A 25,993-nucleotide genomic window follows, 5' to 3' on the forward strand; every position below is an offset into this window, starting at 1 on the left:
AACAGTACTTTCTGCTGTTGAGATGCTGTTAAAATGTCTAGCATCAAAGGTGGTTAAATAAACACTATTTTAAAGCTGAAGAATGTGTGAATTCAATGAGTAGGTAAGTGTATATATACTGGAGAACCGCTCCTGTTTTTTCTACATAATTGGCAGGCTGCAGCCCAGACTCAGGTATCCGCTCTTTCAGCTTGTCATTGGAAGCGAGGGCAACCTGTTTTAAAGCAGGCTCTTTCAGGAAGGGTAGGGAACTCGGTAGGGTCAGGAGTGGGCATTGTCAGAGGGGAGGGAACAACAACCACTAGTAGGGAAGAGTAGGTTCTAAAATTATCTTCACTAAACATTTTTTGGCAATTTATCATCCTAAGTGAATACAAGTGGACAGCTAACTTGAGATCTCTTCTTATATAGAGTTGGTGTGATAGGTGAGAGACCCCCCACCAAAGTTGTGGTTTCCAGTGCAGCCCCCAAGTCATAAGGCTTGCCCACCCTATACACTTCCAGAGATGAATGAGCTCAGAACTCCAACCTTTTCAATGTAATCTTCAGCGAGTCACTTAACCTTTCATTGCCTCAGATTGTAAGCTCTACTGAGCAGGGACTTTCTCTTGCATGTTTTAATGTACAGTACTGTGTATGTCTAGCGACAATATAGACATAAGTAGTAGTAGATATAAACTGAGAAATACCTAGTGTATGACTAACGCATCAGCTACAACTGAAAAAGGTGTGCGCTAAATTCAAAATTCTCTTCTATTCCCATTTATGGGAAGTGAAAGGACCTGTGCTAGTTCCCAGTGAACGCTAGAATGGGTATAGTAAAGAAATGTTTCAGTGTGCTGCTTTAATCTCTTCCAGGCTTGTCATGCTGAAATCTTGGAGATTTGTGAGAAAGGTATGGACCTTAGACAGTGTGTGTGATTCCACATGATATTTTCAGTTACAAGTTCTACAGTTAGTTCAGGAGTGCAAAAGTGAGGAAAAAGTCTGGGTTAGGAAGCAGAGATGGAATAAGGACTTCCAGCCATAGAGGGTCCTGTCTCCCTTCCGTCCAAATGCTTCCTGCTTTGTCAGGCTGAGCAGAGTGGACTACCAGAGCAGAGTGCCTAAGTAGAGAACGAGCCCCTAAGGGAAGAAGACATTCTTTATAGTGCAGCCTTTTTCTCTGGAAGCTATTGTGTTTAGCTTTTTTTTTTTTTTTTAAACTGCATAATTCCTTTGTATTCAAAGTTAGATCTAGGCTTCTTGTTTTGGAAGGAATAAGGGATTCTCTTTATCATCCTAAGTAATTAATGTTACCATTCCACCTCCATACAGCAGGGGCTGCTAGCCCAAGAGTGAACAGACTACAATTCCCAGAATGCATGGGGCTCTACAGCTCAATGCTGAGCCACCTTAACAAGGCATCCCTGCTGAGTCTCTGCAGTATGTGTATGCTTGTACTTCACAAAAATCTCTTTATTGCCTTGGTATTCACTTCCAATTATCAGGGGGGGGGTGGCTACTGATTGGGTCGTGTTTTCAGGATATCCCTAAGAGAGAATCAGCTGCATGTAGACATGCAGATATCTTTCATGGATGTTCATTACAGGGCTTCAAAGAAGGTTTGGATAGGTTCCTAGAGGACAAAGGGGTACAGATAAGAGTTGACGTAGGTTATAGGGATAGGAGTAGAGATAGGTTATAGAAATAGTCAAGGACCACTGCTCAGGCAATGGGCCTGATGGGCCGCCGCGGGAGCGGACCGCTGGGCGAGATGGACCTCTGGTCTGCCTCAGCAGATATGTTCTTATCTGACCTGTTGGAAATGAATGCTACTACTCTGTGTAGTGTGTTCCCCAGTGTTGCTCCTGCTCTTTCTTTTTGGAAGGCACATCACTGAATAAACTGTCGGCCTATCCACTTACCAATTTTTTATCTATTTGCAGCATGCATGTAAATTGCTTCTCTGGTACCTTGACCATGCAATGTATTAGCTTAGCAACACATGTAAAATTGTCATGCCTGTAAAATTACCTGAATCTGTACAAACCTTTTCTCTCTTTCACCACCCCCTGCAATCTTCCTTGAGCAGCTGTGGTATATCTGAGACGTTTAGGTGCTTCTGTTTTGGATATTTCCATCCCAGAATTGGAGGCAATAAGTGTGGCCCACGTGATCTGTATCATGAGTGAGATGAGAGACAGCCTACACTCTGATTTTAATAACCACTACCATGAAATGGTAAGAGATCCAAGTATCTTCCCTTACACCTGTCCTATATGCATTAATAATGTCTCCATGGACCCAATCGCCCAGTCCTGAGCAGTATCCTAAGGATCCATTATCTTTCTTTGACACTTACTGCCTTCCCTCTCCTCGGCTATCTCCCTTGCTCTCTTTTTCCCATGTGTTGCATCAGACAGAAGTAGTTCTTCATTTGAAAAACGCAGGTAAAACCTTAACCATGATGCGATCAAGTCTTGTCTTTTCAGAATCTGGAGACTCGAACCAGCCTGGCTTTGTCTTCCCAGTTCACAGCCGTGGATTACATTCATGTGAGTGATGCATCTGGTTCTTGCCCACAAATGTAGATTTAAAAAAAAAAAGGAGTGGAGGAGAAATAGGTAGGCTATACAGGAAGCACAGATTCACGGGATTAACCTTTAGCCTTTTTGGAATGAATTAGGGAAGGGAGAACCTTTACTATTTCCCTGCATGTGTGACAACATGCGGATACATCAGCCCTCTTGACAACTCAGATTGTGTATGAATGATTTAGCAGCTTATGACATGTTAATAAAGCTCCAGGCTGTGACACTGCTGCTGGAGGTTAGCTTTCGAACGATGATCAGGGTACTGTATGACAGTTTTTTTGTATACATTCAGAAGTACATAGGCCCCTTCTAATTTTTTATTCTTAGTAACTTTTATTCACTGTGCCCTGCCAGGCTCTGCACCCCTTATTCCCTGCCCTGCTAGGCTCTCCACCCTGTCCCCCCCTCCCTCCCTGTCAAGCTTTGAACTAGAGGTCTGCACGGGAACGGGGATCGCGGGGATCCCGCGGGTTCCCCCCCTGGCCCACGGGACTCCCACGGGGATGCCTCCCTGACCCACGGGACTCCCACGGGGACGCCCCCTGGCCCACGGGACTCCCACGGGGATGAAAACAGCCTACCTAAATTCTGGCGATGCAGGTGTGCAGCTTACAAGTCCGGCGTCGCGTCGGGAAATAGCCATGCTGAGCAGTGAGCTCAGCACGTACACAGATGAAAGCCTTGCTTGCTGATTGGTCCGGCGGCCCCGCCCTGCCGTGCCACCGGACCAATCAGCAAGCAAGGCTTTCATCTGTGTACGTGCTGAGCTCACTGCTCAGCATGGCTATTTCCCGACGCGACGCCGGACTTGTAAGCTGCACGCTAGAGGTCTGCACGGGGATCGCGGGGATCCCGCGGGTTCCCCCCCTGGCCCACGGGACTCCCACGGGGACGCCCCCTGGCCCACGGGACTCCCACGGGGATGCCCCCCTGACCCATGGGACTCCCACGGGGACGCCCCCTGGCCCACGGGACTCCCAAGGGGATGAAAACAGCCTACCTAAATTCTGGCGATGCAGGCGTGCAGCTTATAAGTCCGGCGTCGTGGTGGGAAATAGCCATGCTGAGCAGTTCAGCACGTACACAGATGAAAGCCTTGCTTGCTGATTGGTCCGGCGGCCCCACCCCACCGTGCCGCCGGACCAATCAGCAAGCAAGGCTTTCATCTGTGTACGTGCTGAGCTCACTGCTCAGCATGGCTATTTCCCGCCGCGACGCCGGACTTGTAAGCTGCACGCCTGAAAAAGAAATCATCCTGGCCGGGGTCGATGTCATGCTCGGGAGCTTCTACAGCCTTCCTATCTCCCTCTCCCTTCTACCTGCTTCCGGCCACACCCCCTGCTCCGCGGCTCTCTTCGGCAACTCGGCAGCAGTGATCGACACAAGCTTCTGACGTCGGGGCCTACCCTCTGCGAGTCCCGCTTGTTTCAAACTTCCTTTTTCCACAAAGGCGGGACTCGTAGAGGGAAGGCCTCGATGTCGGCAGCTTGTCTTGATCACCGCTGCTGACGAGTTGCTGAAGAGAGCCGCGGAGCAGGGGGGTGTTGCCAGGTGCAGGTAGAAGGGAGAGGGCCAGATGCAGGACTCGTGGGTGAGGGAGCAGAAGAGAGAGGGGAGGGAAACAAAAGGAAATATTTCATACTGGGCTGGGCCGGAGTGGAGGGAGGGTGGAAAGATTCTGGCTATCGGGTGCAGTAACAAAGGAAAATGGGGGAAAGCTGAAAATGGAGATAGTGACACAAAGAAGAGAAAGGGTAAGCAGGACCTACTGAATAAGGATAGAGATACAGAGTGGACATGAAGAGGAAGTGAAATAGAGACATAGAAGTAATGCTGAAAAAGTGTGTGTGGGGGGGAGATAAAGACATTGAAAGGGTAAATGGTGAACATGGGGTAAAGACAAGGACAGAGACAAATGAAGATTCTGAAAAAGTGGTGAGATAGGGATATAGATGAGATGGACACAAAGAAGGGTGATGCTGGAAAATAGGTGGAATGGTAATTCTGACAGACACAGAAGGGAAATGCTGGATCAAGGAGAGATGGGGCTCAGGCTGGATGGAATGAGGAGAAATGCCTTGTTGGCCCGGAACTTCCTCTCCTACGTCAGAATTGACGTCAGGGAGCGGAATGCTGGTCAGCGCGACGCTTCTGCAGGGAAAGCTTGGGACAGCGGTGGCTTGGGGGCTATTCCCCGATGGCGGTGGCAGCAAACCGAGTGGCTTGGGGGAGGGCACGGAGAAAGAAAGAAAGGGGGCAGACAGGGAGACAGAAAGAAAAAGTTGGGGAAGAGAATGAGGTCTGGAGGAGAGGAAACATACAGGAGGCTGAAAGAAAGGAAGAAAGATTGGATGCACAGTCAGAAGAAGAAAGTGCAACCAAAGACTCATGAAATCACCAAACAGCAAAGGTAGGAAAAATGATTTTATTTTCAATTTAGTGATCAAAATGTGTCTGTTTTGAGAATTTATATCTGCTGTCTATATTTTGCACTATGGCTCCCTTTTACTAAACCACAATATCGTTTTTTAGCGCAGGGAGCCTATGAGCATTGAGAGCAGCACGTGGCATTCAGTGTAACTCCCTGTGCTAAAACCTACTATTGTGGTTTAGTAAAAAGGGAGGGGGTGTATTTGTCTATTTTTGTATTTTGTTACCGAGGTGACATTACATAGAGTCATCTGCCGTGACCTCTTTGAAAAAACCCGGAATATGAATAATTAACATTTTCTCTGCCTTTCATTGTGCTTTGTGTTTTTTTTAAATTTTATTGTTGGTAGATCATTTTGACTTAGTCATTATAAAGTAGCTCGCAAGCCCATAAAGTGTGGGCACCCCTGCTCTTACTCTGGGGCACCAGACCTCCCTCACGGCACACACACGGCAAATGGAAGAAAGAGGAGAATTTTTGGTCGTAGGGAGGAAGGTACAGAATGTGATAGGGAAGAAAAAGATGAGAGTGAGAAATGTGGCAAGGGAACAATGGGACAGATTGAAAGGGATGCAAGAGGGAGGAATTTTGGACAGTGGTGAAGGGAATGGAGGGAGAGATGTGGCATAGTGTTGGAGAGGGGTGATAGAAGGAGAAATGTTGGGCATGGGGCTGGTGGGCAGGCACGAAAGATGAGAAAGAGATAAATGCTGGACCATGGTAGGGGGAACCAATGGACAGCAACAGAAGAATTTACAGAAGATGGGAAAGCGGAAAAAAGAAACTGGGACCAACTTTATGGAAAAATAAGTCTCCAGACAACGAAGGTATAAAACGGAATTTATTGACTAAAATATGTTAGCTTTGGGAAATGTATATGGCAGATGTCTTTGTTTTGTGTTCAAAAGAAAAGGAAATGCATTTCTGGTTTTATTTCTACAGTGTTGAAGTACTTGTTGACCCTTGCTGTGACTGGTGGGGATCCCCAAGCACCGCCAGCAGAGGACCTCCTCTAGAGATGGCCAGAACTCCCCTCCACCAAGCGCAGCAGTCGCTGGCAGCATCCATGAGCCACTGAGGTGCCAGCATCTGTGACTCAGGGACGCTACTGCTGCCTGCCAAGCTTGGCAAAAGGGACCCCCGGCCAACTGCAAAGGAAGTCCTCAGCTGACAGTTTGTGGGTTCTCATCAGCTGAGTATTTATATTTTATATTTACATTAGAGGTTCTGGTAGAAACCCATTTACAAAGTATGTATTCTTCCCAATTAATATTTCCAAATTAATAAAGTCTCTTTGCTTATTTGTAAATGGGTCTCTACCAGAGCCTTTAATTCAGTAGCATAATTAAATAAAATAACTATTTCTGAAGTTTATAGGGAAGGATGGTGACGGAGGGGATTCTTCGCGGGGACGGGTGGGGACGGAGGGATTCCTCGCGGGGACGGGTGGGGACGGAGGGATTCCTCACGGGGACGGGTGGGGACGGAGGGATTCCTCACGGGGACGGGTGGGGACGGGTGGGATTTTGGCGGGGACGGGTGGGATTTCTGTCCCCGCGCAACTCTCTACTTTGACCCCTGTCCCATCTCCCTGTTCTGTACCTTGTCCCCACTCTCTCCCAATGTCCTTCATGCCTCCACCGAGCCTGTCGTATGACCTGGTGGTCCAGTGGTAGACTGGGACAGGAGGAATCCCTCCCATCTCCTGTCCTGGCTGACTCTGAGACATTCAAGGAGAACATAAGAACATACTGAGATGAGCAAGGTGAGCACTTCCACCAGGAAATACTGGACTTTGAATGCCACTACCAAGGACAATATAATGAGAACATGATGGGAGACTACATCTGGGGGCTGATTAGTGAAAGTGACTTTCAATGTAATTGCAAATCTTGAAAAACTACTCACTTCTAAATCTTCTGTGGTCATTTTTGTATAACTTCATTATAAATACATATGATTCATAAGTTGCCTTTTATGACTTTATAAGAATGAAAAGAAGAGAATTTGGCATTTTCACATTTTAAATAGGTAAATTGCAAAATTTGACTATCCTGGTCAGAAAAGCAGTTTAAAAAAAAAAAATAAGACATTTCTATACTTTTTAGGTATGAGCAATTAGGAAATTACACTTACTGCCCAGTAACAAAAACCGTGTAACATAGTGGTATCAGTATTCTAAAAAATATAATATATCTTGGTTTAGTACAGGGGTGTCCAACCTTTTGGCTTCCCTAGGCCGCATTGGCTGAAAAATGTTTTTCTGGGGCCGCACAAACACTAACACTAGCCAATGAGCAAAAAAAAAAGGTTGAGCAGTTCCCAAATTTGCAATCACTAATATAGAATATGTACGTATCCTTAATAATAAAACCCTTACTGCACATGTGCAGTAGAAAATCTGTGATCCCTGCGTCCATGAGATCTGACTCCATGCCAAATTTGATTTCCAGCGTGTGGGGCGGCTTGCGGCATGTGCGAGTTCAGCGGCATTGGCGGTTTGACTGCTGTGCTGCCACTGCCGGGATGCCTCTTCTCACCCTGGACCAGCAAACGCAGCAGCCGCGGGGCATTTGCTAGGCCGGCCCACTTCTATAATGCAAGGTGGGCCGGCCTAGCAAAAGCCCCAAGGCTGCCCGGGCTAGCAGATGCTGGACAGGGGGAGTAGGGAAAGGAGAAGGGGTACTACTGAACAGGCGGATCAGGTAAGGGGTGCTGCTGGACAGGGGGGGAGGTAAAAGGAAGGGAGAAGGCCTACTGCTGGACAGGGGAGCAGGGAAGAGGTGCTGCTGGACAGGAGGGAGGTAAAAGGAAGAGAGAAGGCCTACTGCTGGGACAGGGGAGCAGGGAAGAGGTGCTGCTGGACAGGGGGGAGGTAAAAGGAAGGGAGAAGGCCTACTGCTGGACAGGGGGAGCAGGGAAGAGGTGCTGCTGGACAGGGGGGAGGTAAAATGAAGGGAGAAGGGCTGCTGCTGGACAGGGGGAGCAGGGAAGAGGTGCTGCTGGACAGGGGGGAGGTAAAATGAAGGGAGAAGGGCTGCTGCTGGACAGGGGGATCAGGGAAGGGGTGGTGGTGGACAGCCGAGGAAAGAGAGAGAGAAAAAGACAGACAAACAGAAAGCGGCCAAGAGGAGAGAGAGAAAGAAAGACACACACACATCTATTCTAGCACCCGTTAATGTAACGGGCTTAAAGACTAGTCTAATAATAAACCTTCATTAAAGGGACACTGGAGAGGAACCCAAAAAAGCAGTAATGCTTACCCTGACTGAGTACAACCTCCACGTGTACCACTGACAGTGGGAGCAGCCACAGGCTTCTGCATCCTCACTCTGATGAGCAGGGATGTGCGCTCCTGGTTTTCTTATTCACTTCTATTACAGCTACGGTGAGCCTCTTCAGAGGTGAGCCTCATCAGAGCGGGGATGCTGAATCAGCTGTCAGCAGCACACGTAGAGGATCGTTTAATCAGGGTAAATATTACTGCTTTTTTGGACCTCCCACTTTGAGCTTAGGCTCCCTCAAAATGAATATCTCCCCTGCTGTAGCTAGTAGGGATCCCCAAGCCTCACCAACTGACAGCCACCTCCTCCCCCTCCAACTTCCCAAGTTTTTCAGCTGGCAGCAATATTGCAAAGCTGCTGCCTTCCCTCCTCCCTGCCCTCACCCTTGGCATTCATACATGCATGAAAGCAGTGGCAGCTTGAGGATATTGCCATTGGCTGCAAAGCTTGGAGATTTTGGGTTGCAAGACTGGAGGAAGATGTCTCTAGTTGGCAGAGCTTGGGAATCCCCACTAGCTCAAGTATTTATAAATAGCATTCAGGCAGGGAGAAACTTTGGTGCCCATCCACTAATTATGGGCTCCAGTCCCTCCCCCAAATCAGCTGTATGACTACGTCACTGAATACAAAAATAATTGTGATGTACATATCCCAAAGCTAACATATTCCAGTTAATAAATTCAAAATAAAACAATTTTTTTCTACCTTGTTATCTGGATGTTTTGTTTTTCCATCATCTTGGTCCCAGTTTCTCTTTCTGCTTTTTGTCTGTCTTCAACTAATTCTCTTTCCAGTGTCTGCTGTCCATTTTTTTTTCTCCTCTTCTCTCGTTCCATTTCCTTCTTATGCCTGTCTCCAATGTATCGAGTTTTCCTTTTCAGCTTTCTTAACTTTTTCTTTTCTTTTTTGCCTCTGTCCACTCAAATCTTGCCTTCTTTCTCACCCTTCTTCTTTTTAAATGTTCAGCTACCTCTTAATTCTCCATCTTCTCTCAGTTCCTAACTCTCCTATTTCCCATCTCTCACTCCTTTCCAAGCCTCCTATTTCCTGCTGTCTACTCCCCATTACATTTCTACCACTGTACTCACTGCTCTGTCACTCATCTTGTCATCTCCCTTTTGACCTCATCCATCTGGCTCACTACTTTAAGAATCCCCCTCCATCTCTCCTCTGGTCAGGCTATAATTCCCTGTCCTTTTCTTTCCATCTCCTAGCATCTTCTTATCCCAGCTCTCTTTCCTCCTGCCCTCCTATGGGTCCATCTCTGCTGCTATATTCCTATGGTCCAATATTTTGCTCCCTCTCTTTGCTGTTTTTCTTCTTCCCTACCCCCCTTGATGCTGAACAATGAAATGGAGGGGAAAAAAGAGAGTTGCTGCAACTCTCTGCCTTCCATCCCCAGGCCTAACATTTCTCCCTTCCATCCCCAAATCCAACTTCTCTCCCTTTCTCTTTCCAACTGCCCCCCATCCCATCTCTCCCCCTGCCTACCTGCCTGCATTTCTCCCTTTCTCTTCCCAACAGTTCTCCCTTCAAGTATCTCTTTCCCTCTTCCTCCACACCACCACAGGTCCAACTTTTCTCCTTTCAAACTATTGCCCACCATCTCTCTGCCCTGTTTCTGGCCATCATCTGTTTCTGGCCCTATAAGCTCTCTCCCCACATCCAATCTAGCACTTCTTATAATAATCTCCCCCTCTGTACTTAAAAAAAAAAGGTCCAGGAGGCTTCCTCGGCCCAGTATGTTCTCCCCCCTTCTCTCCCCAATTGCACTATCTCTTTCCCTCTCTCAGACACCCAATTCTCCCTTTCTATTATCTCCCTCACCTCTGCATCTCTTTCCTTTACTCCTTCCATTCTTCCATCTTATGGCTCATGCTCCTCTCTAGCTTTCCCTTCATTCTGTCTCCTTCACTGCTGCCCCAGCCCTCTCTGCCTTCTCCTGAAGGGCTACTGCTGCTGGTGTCTATAACTCCCAGTTCCTAAATCCATTGATTTTAAAGATTATTTTAGCACAGGGGAAGAGCTTGGATTGTTATGAGACTGGTGAAGTTCCCTCAAATCTATGAGCTGTACAGAAGGAGGGAAGGGAGGGAAGGTGGTGGGGAGAATGAATAAACTCCGCGTTGCCCTTCGGGACTAGAAACCACTGGATGGGCTTCTCTCTGCAAGACGCATGCGGCCCCGCTCACGCTCGAGGGTGTTTACCGTCTTGCCGGGTGCCTCGGTGATGCAGTGTTTTCTGTCTTGCCGGCACCCTCCTCCATCTTCCTGCAGCGTTCACTGAAAGCCGCAGACAGCGACTTCCATGCGCCTCCTGTGGCTGATCTGGAAGCGTTCCCTCTGACGTCAGAGGGAACAATTCTGGGTCAGCCGCAGGAGGCACATAGAATCCACTGCCCGCGGCTTTCAGCGAACGCTGCAGGAAGATAGAGGAGGGCACCTGCAAGACCAGAAAACACCGCATCACCCTCGAGTGTGAGCGGGGCCGCACAAAATACTTCTTGGGGCCCCTGGTTTAGTAGGTTTTTGGTTTGTTTGTTTTTTAACTTTTAGGGAGATTTTTTTTTTTGTTTTCCTATTTGTTCTCCCTTTTGGAATTTTTTGTTTGGAAGAAATTCAAAGTACAATAAAAACCTTGAAATAATTGGTCTAGAACAGTGATCTCCAACATGAGGCCCTCAAACAGTTGGCTGAAATGTTTTTCAGATCCTCTAAATTCGTAATCTCGGTCTTGCCTGCTTGATATAGTAACTAAAAACAAGCTCTTAAGTGTGTTAGTCAGGTGTCTGTGAAATAGTAGCCTAATGGAAAGCAAAGACGCAAATGGAAAAAAAAAACATAGCTGATGTGGTATAATGGGGGGACAAGACATTTTTTAGGTATATTAGTGATAGGAAGAAGTGCAAAAGTGGCATTGTGAGACTCGAAAGTGAAGGGGAGAAATATGTAGATAAAGTTAAGGCTGAATTGCTTAACAAATATTTCTGTTCCTTATTAACAGTTGAAGCACCAGGAGCAGGACCACAAAACACAAACGTAAATAGTGTGGAGGTGTGGTAGACAGTGATCAATTTTCAAAGGATAGTGTTTGTGAGGAGCTAGCTAAACTAAAGATGGACAAAGTGATGGGGCTGGATGGTGTACATTTGAGGGTACTGAAGGAATTTAGGGAAGTTCTGGCAGCTCCGCTGGCTGACCTTTTCAATATTTCTCTAGAATCGGAGGCGCTGATAAAGGACTGCATCATTGATCACCTTGATGGGCACGGTCTGATGAGAACCAGCCAGCACGGTTTCAGCAAATCTTGTTTGACAAATTTGCTGCACTTCTTCGAGGGAGTAAACAGGCAGATAGACAAGGGCGACCCGGTTGACATTGTATATCTGGACTTTCAGAAGACGTTCAACAAGGTTAAACATAGAAACAGACGGCAGATAAGGGCCACGGCCCATCTAGTCTGCCCACCCCAATGACCCTCCCCTACCTTTCTCTGTGAATAGATCCCACGTGTTTATCCCATTTGGCCTTAAAATCAGGCACGCTGCTGGCCTCAATAACCTGAAGTGGAAGACTATTCCAGCGATCAACCACCCTTTCAGTGAAAAAGAATTTCCTGGTGTCCCCGTGCAGTTTCCCGCCCCTGATTTTCCACGGATGCCCCCTTGTTGCTGCGGGACACTTGAAAAAGAAGATATCTTCTTCCACCTCGATGCGGCCAATGAGATACTTGAATGTCTCGATCATGTCACCCCTCTCTCTGCGTTCCTCGAGTGAGTACAGCTGCAACTTATCTAGCCGTTCCTCATACGGGAGATCCTTGAGTCCCGAGACCATCCGGGTGGCCATTCTCTGGACCGACTCCAGTCTCGGCACATCCTTACAGTAATGCGGCCTCCAGAAATGCACACACTATTCCAGGTGGGGCCTCACTATGGATCTATACAATGGCATAATGACTTCAGGCTTACGGTTGACGAAACTCCTGCGTATGCAACCTATGATTTGCCTTGCCTTGGATGAAGCTTGCTCCACTTGATTGGCAGTCTTCATGTTCTCACTGATGATCACCCCTAAGTCTCGTTCTGCTTCAGTTTTTGTTAGGATCTCGCCATTAAGGGTGTAAGTCTTGCATGGATTTTGGCTGCCCAGGTGCATGACTTTGCATTTTTTGGCATTGAAGCTGAGTTGCCAGGACCTAGACCAGCGCTCCAGTATGAGTAGGTCGTGCATCATGTTGTCGGACATTGAATTTATGTCTGTTGTGCTTTTGCCCACTACAATCGCTCCTCCTAAACTTACTTGCTCCACTTCATCACTTCATCATGCTTCTATTCCTTTCTCTCCTCTCTTCTACCTTCCAAAGTATTTAGATCAATGCTGTCTTGTTAAAATGTTTATTTTATTTATATTTTTCCTCTAACTCTACTTTTCACTTCTCTATTACCCTCCAGGTACTTTAGTTAGATTGTGAGCCTTCGGGACAGTAAGGGAATTTTTCAAGTACCTTTCTTATTTCTAATCTTAATGTATATTTTCTGTAAACCGCTTAGAACCTAACGGATGTAGCGGTATATAAGAAATAAATTACATTACATTACATTGCTTAGTTTGGCGTCATCGGCGAATAATGTTATTTTACCTCACAGCCCTCTGCCAAGTCTCTTATAAAGATGTTGAATAGGATCGGGCCCAGGACCGAGCCCTGCGGCACTCCACTGATTACCTCCGTCATTTCGGAGGGGGTGCCATTCACCACTACCCTCTGAAGCCTACCTCCAAGCCAGTTCCCAACCCATTTCGTCAATGTGTCGCCCAATCCTATAGAACTCATCTTGCTCAGCAACCTGCGGTGTGGTACGCTATCGAATGCTTTACTGAAGTCCAGGTATACAATGTCCAGGGACTCCCCAACATCCAGGTTCCGCATGAATGACTACTTCGGAAAATTGCGAGCCATGGAATCGAGGGAGAAATACTTACGTGGATTAAAAACTGGCTGGAGTATAGGAAACAGAGAGTGGGGGTAAATGGGCAATACTCGGAATGGAAGAGCGTCATCAGTGAGGTGCCGCAGGGCTTGGTGCTTGGACCCGTACTCTTCAACATCTTTATAAACGATCTGGCCATAGGTACGATGAGCGAGGTGATTACATTTGCGGATGACACGAAGTTATTCAGAGTAGTGAAGATGCAGGGGGATTGCGAAAATCTACAACGTGACATAATCAGGCTCGAGGAATGGGCATCGACATGGCAGATGAGGTTCAACTTGGATAAGTGTAAAGTGATGCATGTTAGTAACAAAAATCTCAAGCATGAGTACAGGATGTCCGGGGCGGTACTTGGAGAGACCTCCCAGGAAAGGGACTTGGGAGTTCTGATTGACAAGTTGATGAAGCCGTCTACGCAATGTGCGGCAGCGGCGAAAAAGGTGAACAGAATGCTAGGAATGATAAAGAAGGGGATCAGGAACAGATCGGAGAAGGTTATCTTGCCACTGTACCGGGCCATGGTGCGCCCTCACCTGGAGTACTGCGTACAGCACTGGTCGCCGTACATGAAGAAGGACACGGTACTACTCGAAAGGGTCCAGAGAAGAGCGACTAAGATGGTTAAGGGGTTGGGGGAGCTGCCGGACAGCGACAGATTAGAGAAACTGGGTCTCGAACAGAGGAGATTGAGAGGGGACATGATCGAAACATTCAAGGTACTGAAGGGGATAGACTTAGTAGATCAGGACAGGTTGTTCACCCTCTCCAAGGTAGGGAGACCGAGAGGGCACTCTTTAAAGTTGAAAGGGGATAGATTCCGTTCAAACGTAAGGAAGTTCTTCTTCACCCAGAGTGGTGGAAAACTGGGACGCTGTCCCGGAGGCTGTCATAGGGAAAAAACACCCTCCAGGGATTCAAGACAAAGTTAGACAAGTTCCTACTGAACAAAGATATACGCTGGTAGGGCTAGTCTCAGTTAGGGCACTGGTCTTTGACCAAAAGGGCCGCCGCGTGAGTGGACTGCTGGGCATGATGGACCACTGGTCTGACCCAAGTTCAAGTCTGGAGAAGAGTGGATGTGGTCCCTCTCCAGAAAAGTGAAAGTAAGGAAAAAGTAGGCTGGTAAGCCTAACTTCTGCGGTAAGTACATTAATAGAAACGCTTTTAAAACAGAAACTAGTGATGTTTCTGGAATCCAGTGGATTATATGACTGAAGGAAACATGGATTCACTAGAGGCTGGTCTTGTCAGACATAATCTAATCAATTTCTTTGATTGGGTGACCAGAGAATTGGATAGAGGGAACGTGCTACATGTGGTGTATTTAGATTTCAGCAAAACCTTTGACGATGTTCCACATAGGCATCTAATAAATAAACTGAGTGCCCTTGGGATGGGCCCCAAAGTGACAGAATGGGTCTGGAACTGGTTGAATGGAGGGCGACAAAGGGTAGTGGTCAGCGGAGATCTCTCCGAGGAAAGGGATGTTACTAGCAGTATGCGATATTGCTGAAGGGCTGTCAAATAAGATTTGCCTCTTTGCAGATGATACCAAAATCTGCACTACTATTAGGTGGTAGGGGTTAAGTGAAAGGCGTACTGACAAACGCCAGGTCCCAGGTTCAGTTCCCTCACAGATGACTCACCAGGAAGTAGAATAATAGACACAACCAGAGGTGATTGCATAAAGAATATATTATAGAAATAGTCTTACAGAAAAGTAATATTTATAAGCATTACAATTAAGCAGAGAGCATTACACTTAAGCAGAGAGCAAGCAGTCTCACTGCCTTACAGAGGTCAGAGGCAGAGAGGGACATAGAAGCTTGCAGTTCTAGGAAGCTTCGTGTTAGATAAATAAAGGGAAGGATAGACAGAGAGAGGGAGAGCCAAGACAGAACCAGAGTGCCGAGCAAAGAGCCAAGAGATAGCTCCATAGAAAAAGAGAGAGCTCACTTGATAGAGCAGAGAGCAGGCTTTTATACCTTGGAATCTTATTCTGAATAGAGAAAATATTGTATCTCCCAGTATCTTTCTGTTTAGAATTTGTAAACTGTTTGAGACAATGGTTAATTTAATTGCTAAGGAGGGTGAGATACCTGTAAGCATGGTGATGGGATTAAGTCTCTGGCTTGATCTGTGCACCATTGTCCTAAGCACCCTCTTAATCAGACATTAACACCTTTTAGCTAGCCATGATTCAATCAGGGCTACTTGAAACTTAAAATATATCAATCAGGGCTACTTAAAACAGTTTCCCTGCACTAAGGGTCTATCTGCCTTCCCATGCCAGGGTCAGATTGATATAATCTCCCAGAGGCCTCTAGGCTGACACAGTAGACACCCCTGATAGTGTGAATGAGGAAGGCCTAGCGAAGCTTGAAGAATGGTCTGAAATTTGGCAGCCAAGATTTAATGCTAAGAAATGCAAGGCCATACGTTTGGGCTGCAAAAACCCAAGGGAACAATACAGTTTAGGAGGTGAAGAACTTTTGTGCACAAAAGAGGAGCGGGACTTGAGTGTGATAGTACGTGATGATCTAAAGGTGGACAGACAAGTTGAAAAGTTAACGGCAAAAGCTAGAAGGATGCTAGGGGCCATAGGGAGAGGTATGGCCAGTATGAAAAAGAAGGTATTGATGCCCCTGTGAAAGACTCTGGTGTGTCTCATTTAGAATATTATGTACAATTCTGGAGACCATGCCTTCAAAAATATATTAACAGGATGGTGTCTGGCCAGAGGAAGGCTACTAAAATGGTCAGTGGTCTTCGTCATAAGGCAAATTAGGACAGACTTAAAGATCTCAATATGTATACTTTGGAGGAGAGGGGAGATATAAGAACATAAGAATTGCCATACTGGGACAGACTGAAGGCCCATCAAGCTCAGTATTCTGTTTCCAACAGTGGCCAACCCAGGTCCCAAGTACTTATGATAGAGACGTTTAAATAATGACATGGCATAAATGTGCATGAGGTAAATCTTTCATTTGAAAAAAAGCTCTTAAATGAGAGGGTATAGGATGAAGTTATGAGGTGATAGGCTTAGGAGTAATGAAAGGAAATACTTTTTTTTTTTTAAAGTTCTTTATTCATTTTAAATTTCTTACATCAAGTGATAAATATATAATACATATAATTTTCAATATACACTTGAATATCCATCAATATATATTTTAATACAAACATATATAAAGACCCCTTTTGCAATAAATTATAAATCATCTGTTATTATAATATTGTACCCTCCCTAACCCCTATTATATGATCTATCCTTGTGCTATGATATCTGATCTTTAGAAAAAAGAGCCAATGGTCCCCAGATTTTATTAAATTTTTTAATATAACCATGTTGTAACGCTATTGCTTTTTCCATCTTATATATATGGCAAATAGAATTCCACCAAAAAGTGAAATTTAATTTTGTATGATCTTTCCAGTTTTGAGTAATTTGTTGTATGGCGACCCCTGTTAATATCAATAAAAGTTTATTATTGTTTGCTGATATTGGACTCTGTGTTCTCATTGCTGTTCCAAATAAAATTGTGTCATATGTAAGTCCAACATGATTTTCTAATAATATATTAATTTGGGGCCAAATTGTTTTCCAAAAGGCATTTATACAGGGACAAAAATAGATTAAATGATCTAATGTCCCAATTTCTACCTTACAATGCCAGTATCTATTAGATTTAGAACTATCTATTTTTTGTAACCGAGTAGGGGTCCATAAAACTCTATGTAATAAAAATAACCATGTTTGACTCATAGATGCTGACATTGTAGTATGTATTCTCCAGGACCAAAATTTTTGCCATTGAGTTGCAGAAATTGTCTGTCCTATCTCAATACTCCAAATGTCCCTAAGTCCTGTTCCTTTTTTTTTTATTTAAAAATCCATATAATAATTTATACCATTTTGCGGCTTGGTGTCCCAAAAAATCTGCCTGAAAGCAAAGGAATTGCAAACTATATTGAGTATTAAGATTTTTCCATTCAGGGAACCCTTCCTGGATGGCTTGCTTCAATTGCATCCATTTAAAATATTGTGTTATGTTCAATCCAAATTTCTGTTGCAATTGTGAAAAACTAAGCATGGATCCATTTACTATAACATCATTTAAAGACCGTATACCTGCAATTATCCATTGCTTCCATATTATTTTGAATCCACCAATTTTGATCCTGGAGTTTACCCAAATGGATTGATTTAACGATTTAGTTATTGGATCTGTTGTAATATTACTAATAAATCTTAATGTTTTCCATGTATCTAATAAAATTCTGTGATCTTTATATCTCTTGGGCATTGTTATACTTATAAGATGTTCCGGATATAATGGAAACAGGAGTCGCCATTCTAAATATAACCAGTCTGGTACATTCTCCATGAGGTCTGGGAGGATCCAATACATACCCTGTCTTAAAATATAGGCTTGATGATACCTATAAAAATTTGGAAAATTTACCCCTCCCTCTCTAATTGTTTTTTGTAATGTTGCTAAAGCGATTCTTGGCCTTTTCCCAAACCAAACAAATTTTGTAAGTATTCTATTTAATTTTTTATAAAATGACTCCTGAAAAAATATCGGAATCATACTCATTTGATAACAAACCACAGGTAAGATCATCATTTTTATTGTTTGAACTCTTCCCCACCATGAAAGATGTAAAGGATTCCATTGCTCGCACATTTCAGTTATTTTTTTTAATAAAATTTTTTCATTTTCTGTTACTGTATCAATTGTATTTTTAATAATAATTCCTAAATATTTTATTCCTTCCTCTTTCCATTGGAATGAATATGAATCAAATAATCCTTTGGTACAATGGACATTAATTGGAAGAACTTCAGATTTTTCCCAATTTATTTTGTATCCAGAAAATTTACCAAATTTATCTAATAAATTTAATAAACATGGAATGGTATCTTCCGGTTTCCTCAAATATAAAAGAATATCATCTGCATATGCAGATAATTTATATTCCCAATTTGAAAATGTGATCCCCTTTATTCCCTTAGTTTGATTTATTGCAATTAATAAGGGTTCAAGAACAATATCAAAAAGTAAGGGAGATAAAGGACAACCTTGTCTAACCCCCCGTAACAAGTTAAATCTTTCTGAAATGTTATTATTTATATTTAATCTTGCTCCAGGAGAGCTATACAATGTTTGAATCATTTTAATAAAAAAGGGACCTATTCCAAACCATTTTAAAGCTTGATACATAAATTTCCACTCCACTCTATCAAATGCTTTCTCTGCATCTAACGATATTAAGAAAGCTGGTTCATTCATAGTTTTCGCTAAGTTTAAAGAATGAAGTGCCAGTCTGGTATTATGTGAGGAATGTCTTTTAGCAACGAATCCTGTTTGGTGTACATCTATAATAAAAGGAAGAGCTTTTGCCAATCTTAATGCTAATACTTTAGCAAGCAATTTTTCATCTACATTCAACAATGATATGGGCCTGTAGTTTGAAACCAATGTAGGATCCCTGTTTGGTTTTGGTAAGACAATAATTACAGAATCTGCCATAGTACCTGATATATTTTCATTATGTATCTGATATTGATATAAATTTAATAAATAAGGCAATATAATATTTTGAAATGTTTTATAAAATTCAACAGTATATCCATCTCCACCTGGAGCGGATCCAACTCTAAGAGATTTCAATGCTAGTTCTATTTCTTTTAATGATATATGTTCTTCTAAACTTCCTTTTATATGTTCTGGAATATTTGGTCCAGTAATTGAATTTAAAAACTCTAAGCCATCTTGTTCTTTATTTTCACAAGAATCTGAAGTATATAGACTCTTATAAAAATCAAGAAATTGTTTTGCAATATCTTTAGTGCTGGTGTGTGTATTACCTTTTGTATCTTTTATTGCAATAATTTTAGTTTTTCTTTTTTTTGCTTTAAGAAAATTTGCTAACATTTTTCCAGCTTTATTTGAGTTTCCATAATATCTAAATTGCTGACAGAACATTTCTTTTCTAACAAATTGTGAAGAGAGTTCATTATATTTAGTTTTAACTTTTAATAGTTTTTGTAATACTACATTTTCCCATTTAATAATTAATTTTTTTCTAATAATTTAATTTCTTCCTCTAATTCCATAAATTGTTTTTTAAGCTGTTTTTTCATAAAAGCTGAATATGATATAATGTTTCCTCTCATTGTAGCTTTACAAGCATCCCATATAATTTCAATATTCATATTGTCTGTGCTATTAATTTGAAAAAACTCTTTCATCTTTACTTTTAGGTCTGTTACAAAATTTTCATCAGCAAGTAAGGCATTATCAAATTTCCAAATTGATGTAAAATTTGTTTTTATATCATTTTTTAGATCAATCCACACACCAGCATGATCAGAAATTATAATAGGATCAATAACTGCTTTCATAACTTTTTGTGCTAAATTACTAGAAACAAATATATAATCAATTCTTGAAAATGATTTCCATAGCAAAGCAGCAGATGAATCCAGACTAGTGGGTATAGCTCACATCGACCAGCAGGTGGAGATAGAGAACTGATTAACAGTTGGCCTTAAAGCCTGGTGTTCTTTCTGTTGAGTCAGTTTTGCTCTATCTCCCAGCAGGGACTGAGCTAGCCCACTAGCTCTTGGATTCTAGCTGCTACCGGAGATTTTGGTGTTCGGTTGGACTGCCTCTGTTGAGACTCAGTCTCTTCAGTAGGACAGGGGTGCCTTGCTGATTGGTGCCGGCTTTAGGAGTTACACCTGGGCCCTCCCAGGTCCCTGCTCCACCCTCCCCTCCGTGTGATTGAGGGGTTCTTGGTCCTGCAGGGGTCTGCTGTCTCCATTCCAGTAAAAAAAAAAAAAAAACAGTCGACTTCCTGTCTAGTGCTGGGCTTTACAGTCGTTGTATTTTGCCTTCAGTACCCTTACCAGCTGTATCCTGGCGTCTGAGAGCGCGGGACCAAAGTGGTAAGTGTTTTCCCTGCCTCGGGGTTTGAGTAGCGCGTTCCCGACTGTAGAGGTGGTTGGGGGCGGAGTCGGCAGTCGGCGGCAGTCGGCGGCGTTCGCCGCGTGTAAAAAAAAAAAAAAAAAAGGGGGCTGGGCTGGAGCGCGAAATGGCAACGGAGGCAGGTCGGCGGTGTTCGCGCTGTGGGGCGCGCAGAACACCGTCGGGGCTTTGCTCGGCAGAGTGTGAGGCTCCACCGGCAGAAGATGCCTTTTTGCAGGCTTGTGAGCTTGCGATTGCCCGAGTCACAGCGGCAAGGGACAGGTCCCCGGAACACGAGGGTGAGTCTGAGAAGCGGGGCTCTTCCATGGCAGTGGGGAGTCCGGCAGCGGCGGGGGAGTCAGTAGCTCCAGCGGTAGTCGCGGCCCCGCTCCCCGGCGCGGCTCAGAGCGGGGCAACGGCCCTTCCGATTGGTGCATTTTCGCCAGAATTTGTGATGCTGCTGCACCGGGCATTTTTATTACAGAGTGCACAGCCCGTCCCACCGGTGCCGGTGATGAGGGTATCCCTTCCGGTGCCCTCGACGTCGGCTGTAGTACCTGGTGAGACAGGCAGACCGGCGGAGGGCACGGTGGGATCTCCGGGGCGGTCGCTGGCAGCGAAAAAGCGTAGGCTCGCGACCGCGGAAGCAGAGGATTTTCTGCCTAGGTCCCCTTTCTCTCTTCCGGAATCTTTAGAGGAAGGGGAGGTCCTGGATTGGGATGGAGTGGATCCCCCGGGTCAGGAAGGGGATGACCCGTCCGCGCTACGTTTGTTTCATAGAGAAGAGCTTTCTTCCTTAATTTCAAAGGCTTTGCAGGGGTTGAATATTTCGCAGACAGATGCTGCGGTGTCAGGTAACCCCTTGATGGCAGGTACCCGTAGACCACCTAAGTCCTTTCCGGTGCATGAAGCCATGCTGGAGCTGATCTCGGCACAATGGGAGACGCCGGAGGCCAGTTTAAGAGTGGCAAAGGCCATGCGGCTCTTGTATCCGGTCGACCCGACTGAACTTGAGAAGTTTAGTTTACCCAGGGTGGACGCTTTGGTGGCTGCGGTAACCAAAAAGACTACCTTACCGGTGGAGGGGGGAGTTACGTTGAAGGATGCGCAGGATAGGAAGATTGAATCTTCATTAAAAATGTCCTTTGAAGTAGCGGCGGTTACCTTGCAGGCCGCTATCTGCAGCTCGTATGCGGCGCGAGCGTGTCTGCAGTGGTCGCAAGGACTGACCGATACTTTAATGGAGTCTGGGGGTTCTGTCCCTTCGGAGCTGGCAGATTTGGAGTCCGGCTTGGCTTATTTGGCAGACTCCTTATATGATATTATTAGAGCGTCTGCGAAACAGATGTCTCTTTCAGTAGTATCGCGCAGATCCTTATGGCTACGGCATTGGGCGGCCGATGCAGCTTCTAAGCTTCGGCTGGTGAGACTCCCTTTTAAAGGGGGTTTATTGTTTGGAGAAGGTTTGGATAAACTGGTGAAAGATTTTGGGGATACCAAAACTCAGCGTTTACCAGAGGATAGGGCTAGACCCCCGGTGAGGCCCTCCTCATCTAGACCGCGCTTCCGGGATGTTCGGAGATCCAGGTCTAGTAAGCCTTTCTTCAGATCAGCATCTGGTTCGTCCTCTGCTTCAAGACCGAGGTTTCAGCAGAGGGGTTCCTTTCGTACCACGAGACCCTCGGCGGGGCAGCCAACACGTACCCCGGCCACTCGCACTCCACAATGACGGGGGCTTGGCTCCCTCCGCCTTTCCCTTAGGGGGCCGGCTTTCGGAGTTCCGGGCGGAGTGGGCCATGATCACGTCAGATCAATGGGTGTTGGACATTATACAAGAAGGTTACAAGTTAGAGTTCGCCTCTCCCGTCGTAGATTCTTTCTTGATGTCCCCGTGCAATGGGGCGGCCAAGGGAGACGCGGTCAGACTGACGCTTCAGGGGCTGCTCGAACTAGGGGCAGTGGTACCGGTGCCCCCGGAGGAGGTAGGCAGTGGGATATATTCCCTTTACTTCATTGTACCAAAGAAGGGGGGGTCCTTCAGGCCGGTGCTGGATCTCAAAAGAGTCAACAGATTTCTCAGTGTGCGCCATTTCCGAATGGAGACGGTGCGCTCGGTGATTGCGGCGGTAAGACCGGGAGAGTTCCTCACGTCCCTCGATCTCAAGGAAGCTTACCTCCATATTCCGATCTGGCCTCCGCATCAGCGGTATCTGCGGTTTGCGATTCTAGGCCAGCATTATCAGTTTCGGGCAATGCCCTTTGGCTTGGCAACGGCTCCCCGCACCTTTTCAAAGGTCATGGTGGTAGTAGCCGCCTTTCTCCGCAAGGAAGGGATTCGGGTACATCCTTACTTAGACGACTGGTTAATCCGCGCCTCATCCAGACAGGAAAGTGTGGCGGTTACTCAGAGAGTGGTCTCTCTCCTCCAGTCGTTGGGGTGGATTGTCAACTTTCCCAAGAGTTGTCTGTCCCCGTCGCAGTCGTTAGTGCATCTGGGGGTGCGATTCGACACGGCTCTGGGGAAAGTGTTTCTACCCCGAGACAGGGGGGAGAAATTGCAGGCTCAGATTCGCCTACTTCTCGGGTCCGCCAGACCTCGAGTTTGGGATTATGTTCAGGTGCTGGGCTCCATGGTGGCAACTCTGGAGGTGGTCCCCTGGGCGCGGAGTCACATGAGGCCCTTACAACAGTCCCTGCTCTCTCGCTGGTCCCCAGCTTCTCTGAATTACACTGTGCGTCTCCAATGGAGTCGTCGAGCAGCTCTCAGCATGCAGTGGTGGCTGCACGAGTTGCATCTTTGGAGGGGCATGCCGTTGGCCACGCCGGACTGGGTGGTGGTCACAACGGATGCCAGTCTGCGGGGATGGGGGGCCCAGTGCCTGCAGGCGTCAGTGCAGGGGATGTGGTCCTTTCAGGAGGCCCAGTGTCCCATCAATTTGTTGGAATTAAGAGCGGTCAGACTGGCGCTGCTGGCTTTTCAGTCTCTGATTCAGGACAAACCGACCAGAATCTTTTCGGACAGTGTCACGGCGGTAGCCTATGTCAATCGGCAGGGAGGCACCCGGAGTCCGCAGTTGGCAGCAGAGGCGAGAACTTTGTTCCGATGGGCGGAGAGGCATGTTCCGCTTCTTTCGGCGGCACACATTGCAGGTCACGAAAACGTGCAAGCAGATTTTCTCAGCAGAAATCTTCTGGATCCGGGCGAGTGGGAGTTGTCTGCTCGAGCGTTCGGCCTGCTAGTCCGTCGGTGGGGGTTGCCGGAGATGGATCTCATGGCCTCGTCCCACAATGCGAAGTTGCCTCGGTTCTTCAGCAGACGCAAGGAAAAGGGATCGGAGGGGGTGGACGCGTTGGCTCTCCCATGGCCTCCGAATTCCCTTCTGTATGTGTTCCCGCCTTGGCCCATGATAGGTCGAGTGTTACAGCGCATCTCTCGCTTTCGCGGCAAAGTCATTCTGGTGGCTCCGGATTGGCCGCGTCGGCCGTGGTACGCAGATCTGATGCAGCTTTCAGTCGGCGAGCGGGTAACGTTCCAGGTCACTCCGGACTTACTGTCTCAGGGTCCGATTTGGATGGAAGATCCGGCCCGCTTTGGTCTTACGGCCTGGCTATTGAGCGGGCACGGCTAAAAAAGAAGGGCTATTCCGAGCGGGTGATTGCCACCCTGCTTAAAGCCAAGAAACTGTCGACGTCAGCCTCCTATGCGAGAGTCTGGAGGATTTTTGAGGCATGGTGCGGTCGCCAGGGAGTGGCGCCCTTCAAGGCTTCTCTGCCGGCGATTCTGGCTTTCCTGCAGGAGGGCGTCGAGAAAGGGTTAGCCTATAACTCTTTAAGGGTTCAGGTGGTGGCCATTGCCTGTTACAGGGGCCGGGTGGATCGCTCGGCTCTCGCGTCGCAGCCGGACGTGGTACGTTTCCTCAAGGGGGTTCACCATATCCGCCCGCCGGTAAAGCGAATTTGTCCACCATGGAATCTTAAACTCGTCCTTAGGAAGTTGCAGGGGGCACCTTTTGAGCCCCTGTCAGCGGCCACGTTGAAAGATATCACACTGAAAACAGTTTTTTTGGTGGCGATGGCTTCAGCAAGGCGAGTATCGGAACTGCAGGCGCTTTCTTGCAGAGAACCTTTTTTGCGTTTTTCGGAGACTGGGGTGTCGGTGCGGACGGTGCCGTCCTTCCTACCGAAAGTGATTTCTTCCTTTCATGTGAACCAGAGTTTGTTCCTTCCGTCCTTCCGGAGGGAGGATTGGGGGAAACGTTTTTTGTCTTTACGGCTCCTTGATGTACGCCGTATACTTCTCCATTATTTGGAAGTGACGAATGATTTTCGTCGGTCGGACCATCTCTTTGTGGCATTCGCGGGTAAAAACAAAGGGATGGCGGCGTCTAAAGCGTCCATTGCGCGTTGGGTCAAGGACACTATTGCTTCAGCGTATGTGTTGTCAGGGAAGAAGGTACCGGAACACCTTCATGCTCATTCCACTCGGGCTTTGGCGACATCTTGGGCGGAGTCCGGGGGCATGTCTTTAGAGGAGATTTGCCGGGCGGCCACTTGGTCGTCGGGAAATACTTTTTCAAAGCATTATCGGTTAGATGTAGCGGCCCGTTCAGAGGCGAGTTTTGGCGCTGCAGTGCTGGCAGAGGCGGCATTGGCGTCCCACCCAGTTTGAGTTTGAGTTTGCTTTGCTACATCCCACTAGTCTGGATTCATCTGCTGCTTTGCTATGGAAGGTAAAATTATGGTCTTACCTGTTAATTTTCTTTCCTTTAGAAGCAGCAGATGAATCCAGAACCCCGCCCCAATGGCACTGGGGGTATGTAGGGTGGTTAGTTGATGGGTTTAGCTGGGCTATGGTTGGTAAGTGTATTATTTCTTTGCAAAAAAAAAAAAAAAAAAATTAAAATAAAAAGAAGACTACAACAAATAATAGTATTCCAGAAAGAAATGCACATTTTCTACTGGAATGGAGTTTTGTTTCGGCTCATTCTCCTTTCGGGATGCTTGGGCAAAGTGCATAACTGACTCAACAGAAAGAACACCAGGCTTTAAGGCCAACTGTTAATCAGTTCTCTATCTCCACCTGCTGGTCGATGTGAGCTATACCCACTAGTCTGGATTCATCTGCTGCTTCTAAAGGAAAGAAAATTAACAGGTAAGACCATAATTTTACCTTATGGACCTGAGAACAAAAAGAATATTCCTGATCATTAAAATGAAGAATACGCCATATATCTACCAAATCACAAGATTGTATCAAATTTTCTAGCCCTAATGATTTTATAATTTTACTAGGTTTCTTATCCAAAATAGGATCCATAACAGCATTGAAATCTCCAGCTACTATCAAATTTGAAGTAGCCAATGGTAGTAATATCTGTTGAATTTTTTAAAAAAACTCCATTTGATTTGAATTAGGAGCATATAAATTAAATAAGTCCAGGGTTGTATTTCCCATTATCATTTTGATATGTACCCATCTTCCTAATGGATCAATTTTTATAAGTTTAAAATCAGCAGTACATTTCTTATTAATAAGTATGGCTACTCCTGCCTTTTTCCCTAAGGCAGGAGCAAAAAAACATTTAGATACTCATCCCCCAATTAGTTTATTAGATTCATTCCCTGTAAGATGTGTCTCTTGCATGAAATAAATATCCGCATTTTGCTTGTGAAGGAAACCTAACATTTTTTTTCTTTTTACTGGGTGATTCAGACCATTGACGTTAAT

At 45.7% G+C, this 25,993-nt stretch overlaps 1 protein-coding gene across 2 annotated transcripts in view; it reads left to right on the forward strand.

Annotated features, from left to right (window-relative positions):
- LOC117359191 (fatty acid amide hydrolase-like) overlaps positions 1–25,993 on the forward strand; it is a 110,187-nt gene that overhangs the window by 59,289 nt on the left and 24,905 nt on the right. Inside the window, exons 14-16 of one of the 2 annotated variants that reach the window (XM_033941519.1) lie at positions 859–895; positions 2,075–2,223; positions 2,475–2,537. In XM_033941519.1, the coding sequence (XP_033797410.1) occupies positions 859–895; positions 2,075–2,223; positions 2,475–2,537 (249 nt within the window). The remainder of the gene's footprint in view (positions 1–858; positions 896–2,074; positions 2,224–2,474; positions 2,538–25,993) is intronic. The other variant, XM_033941520.1, reaches the window with a different exon arrangement.

The sequence above is a fragment of the Geotrypetes seraphini genome, chromosome 4, assembly GCF_902459505.1.
Source record: "Geotrypetes seraphini chromosome 4, aGeoSer1.1, whole genome shotgun sequence".
Taxonomy (NCBI): Eukaryota; Metazoa; Chordata; class Amphibia; order Gymnophiona; family Dermophiidae; genus Geotrypetes; species Geotrypetes seraphini.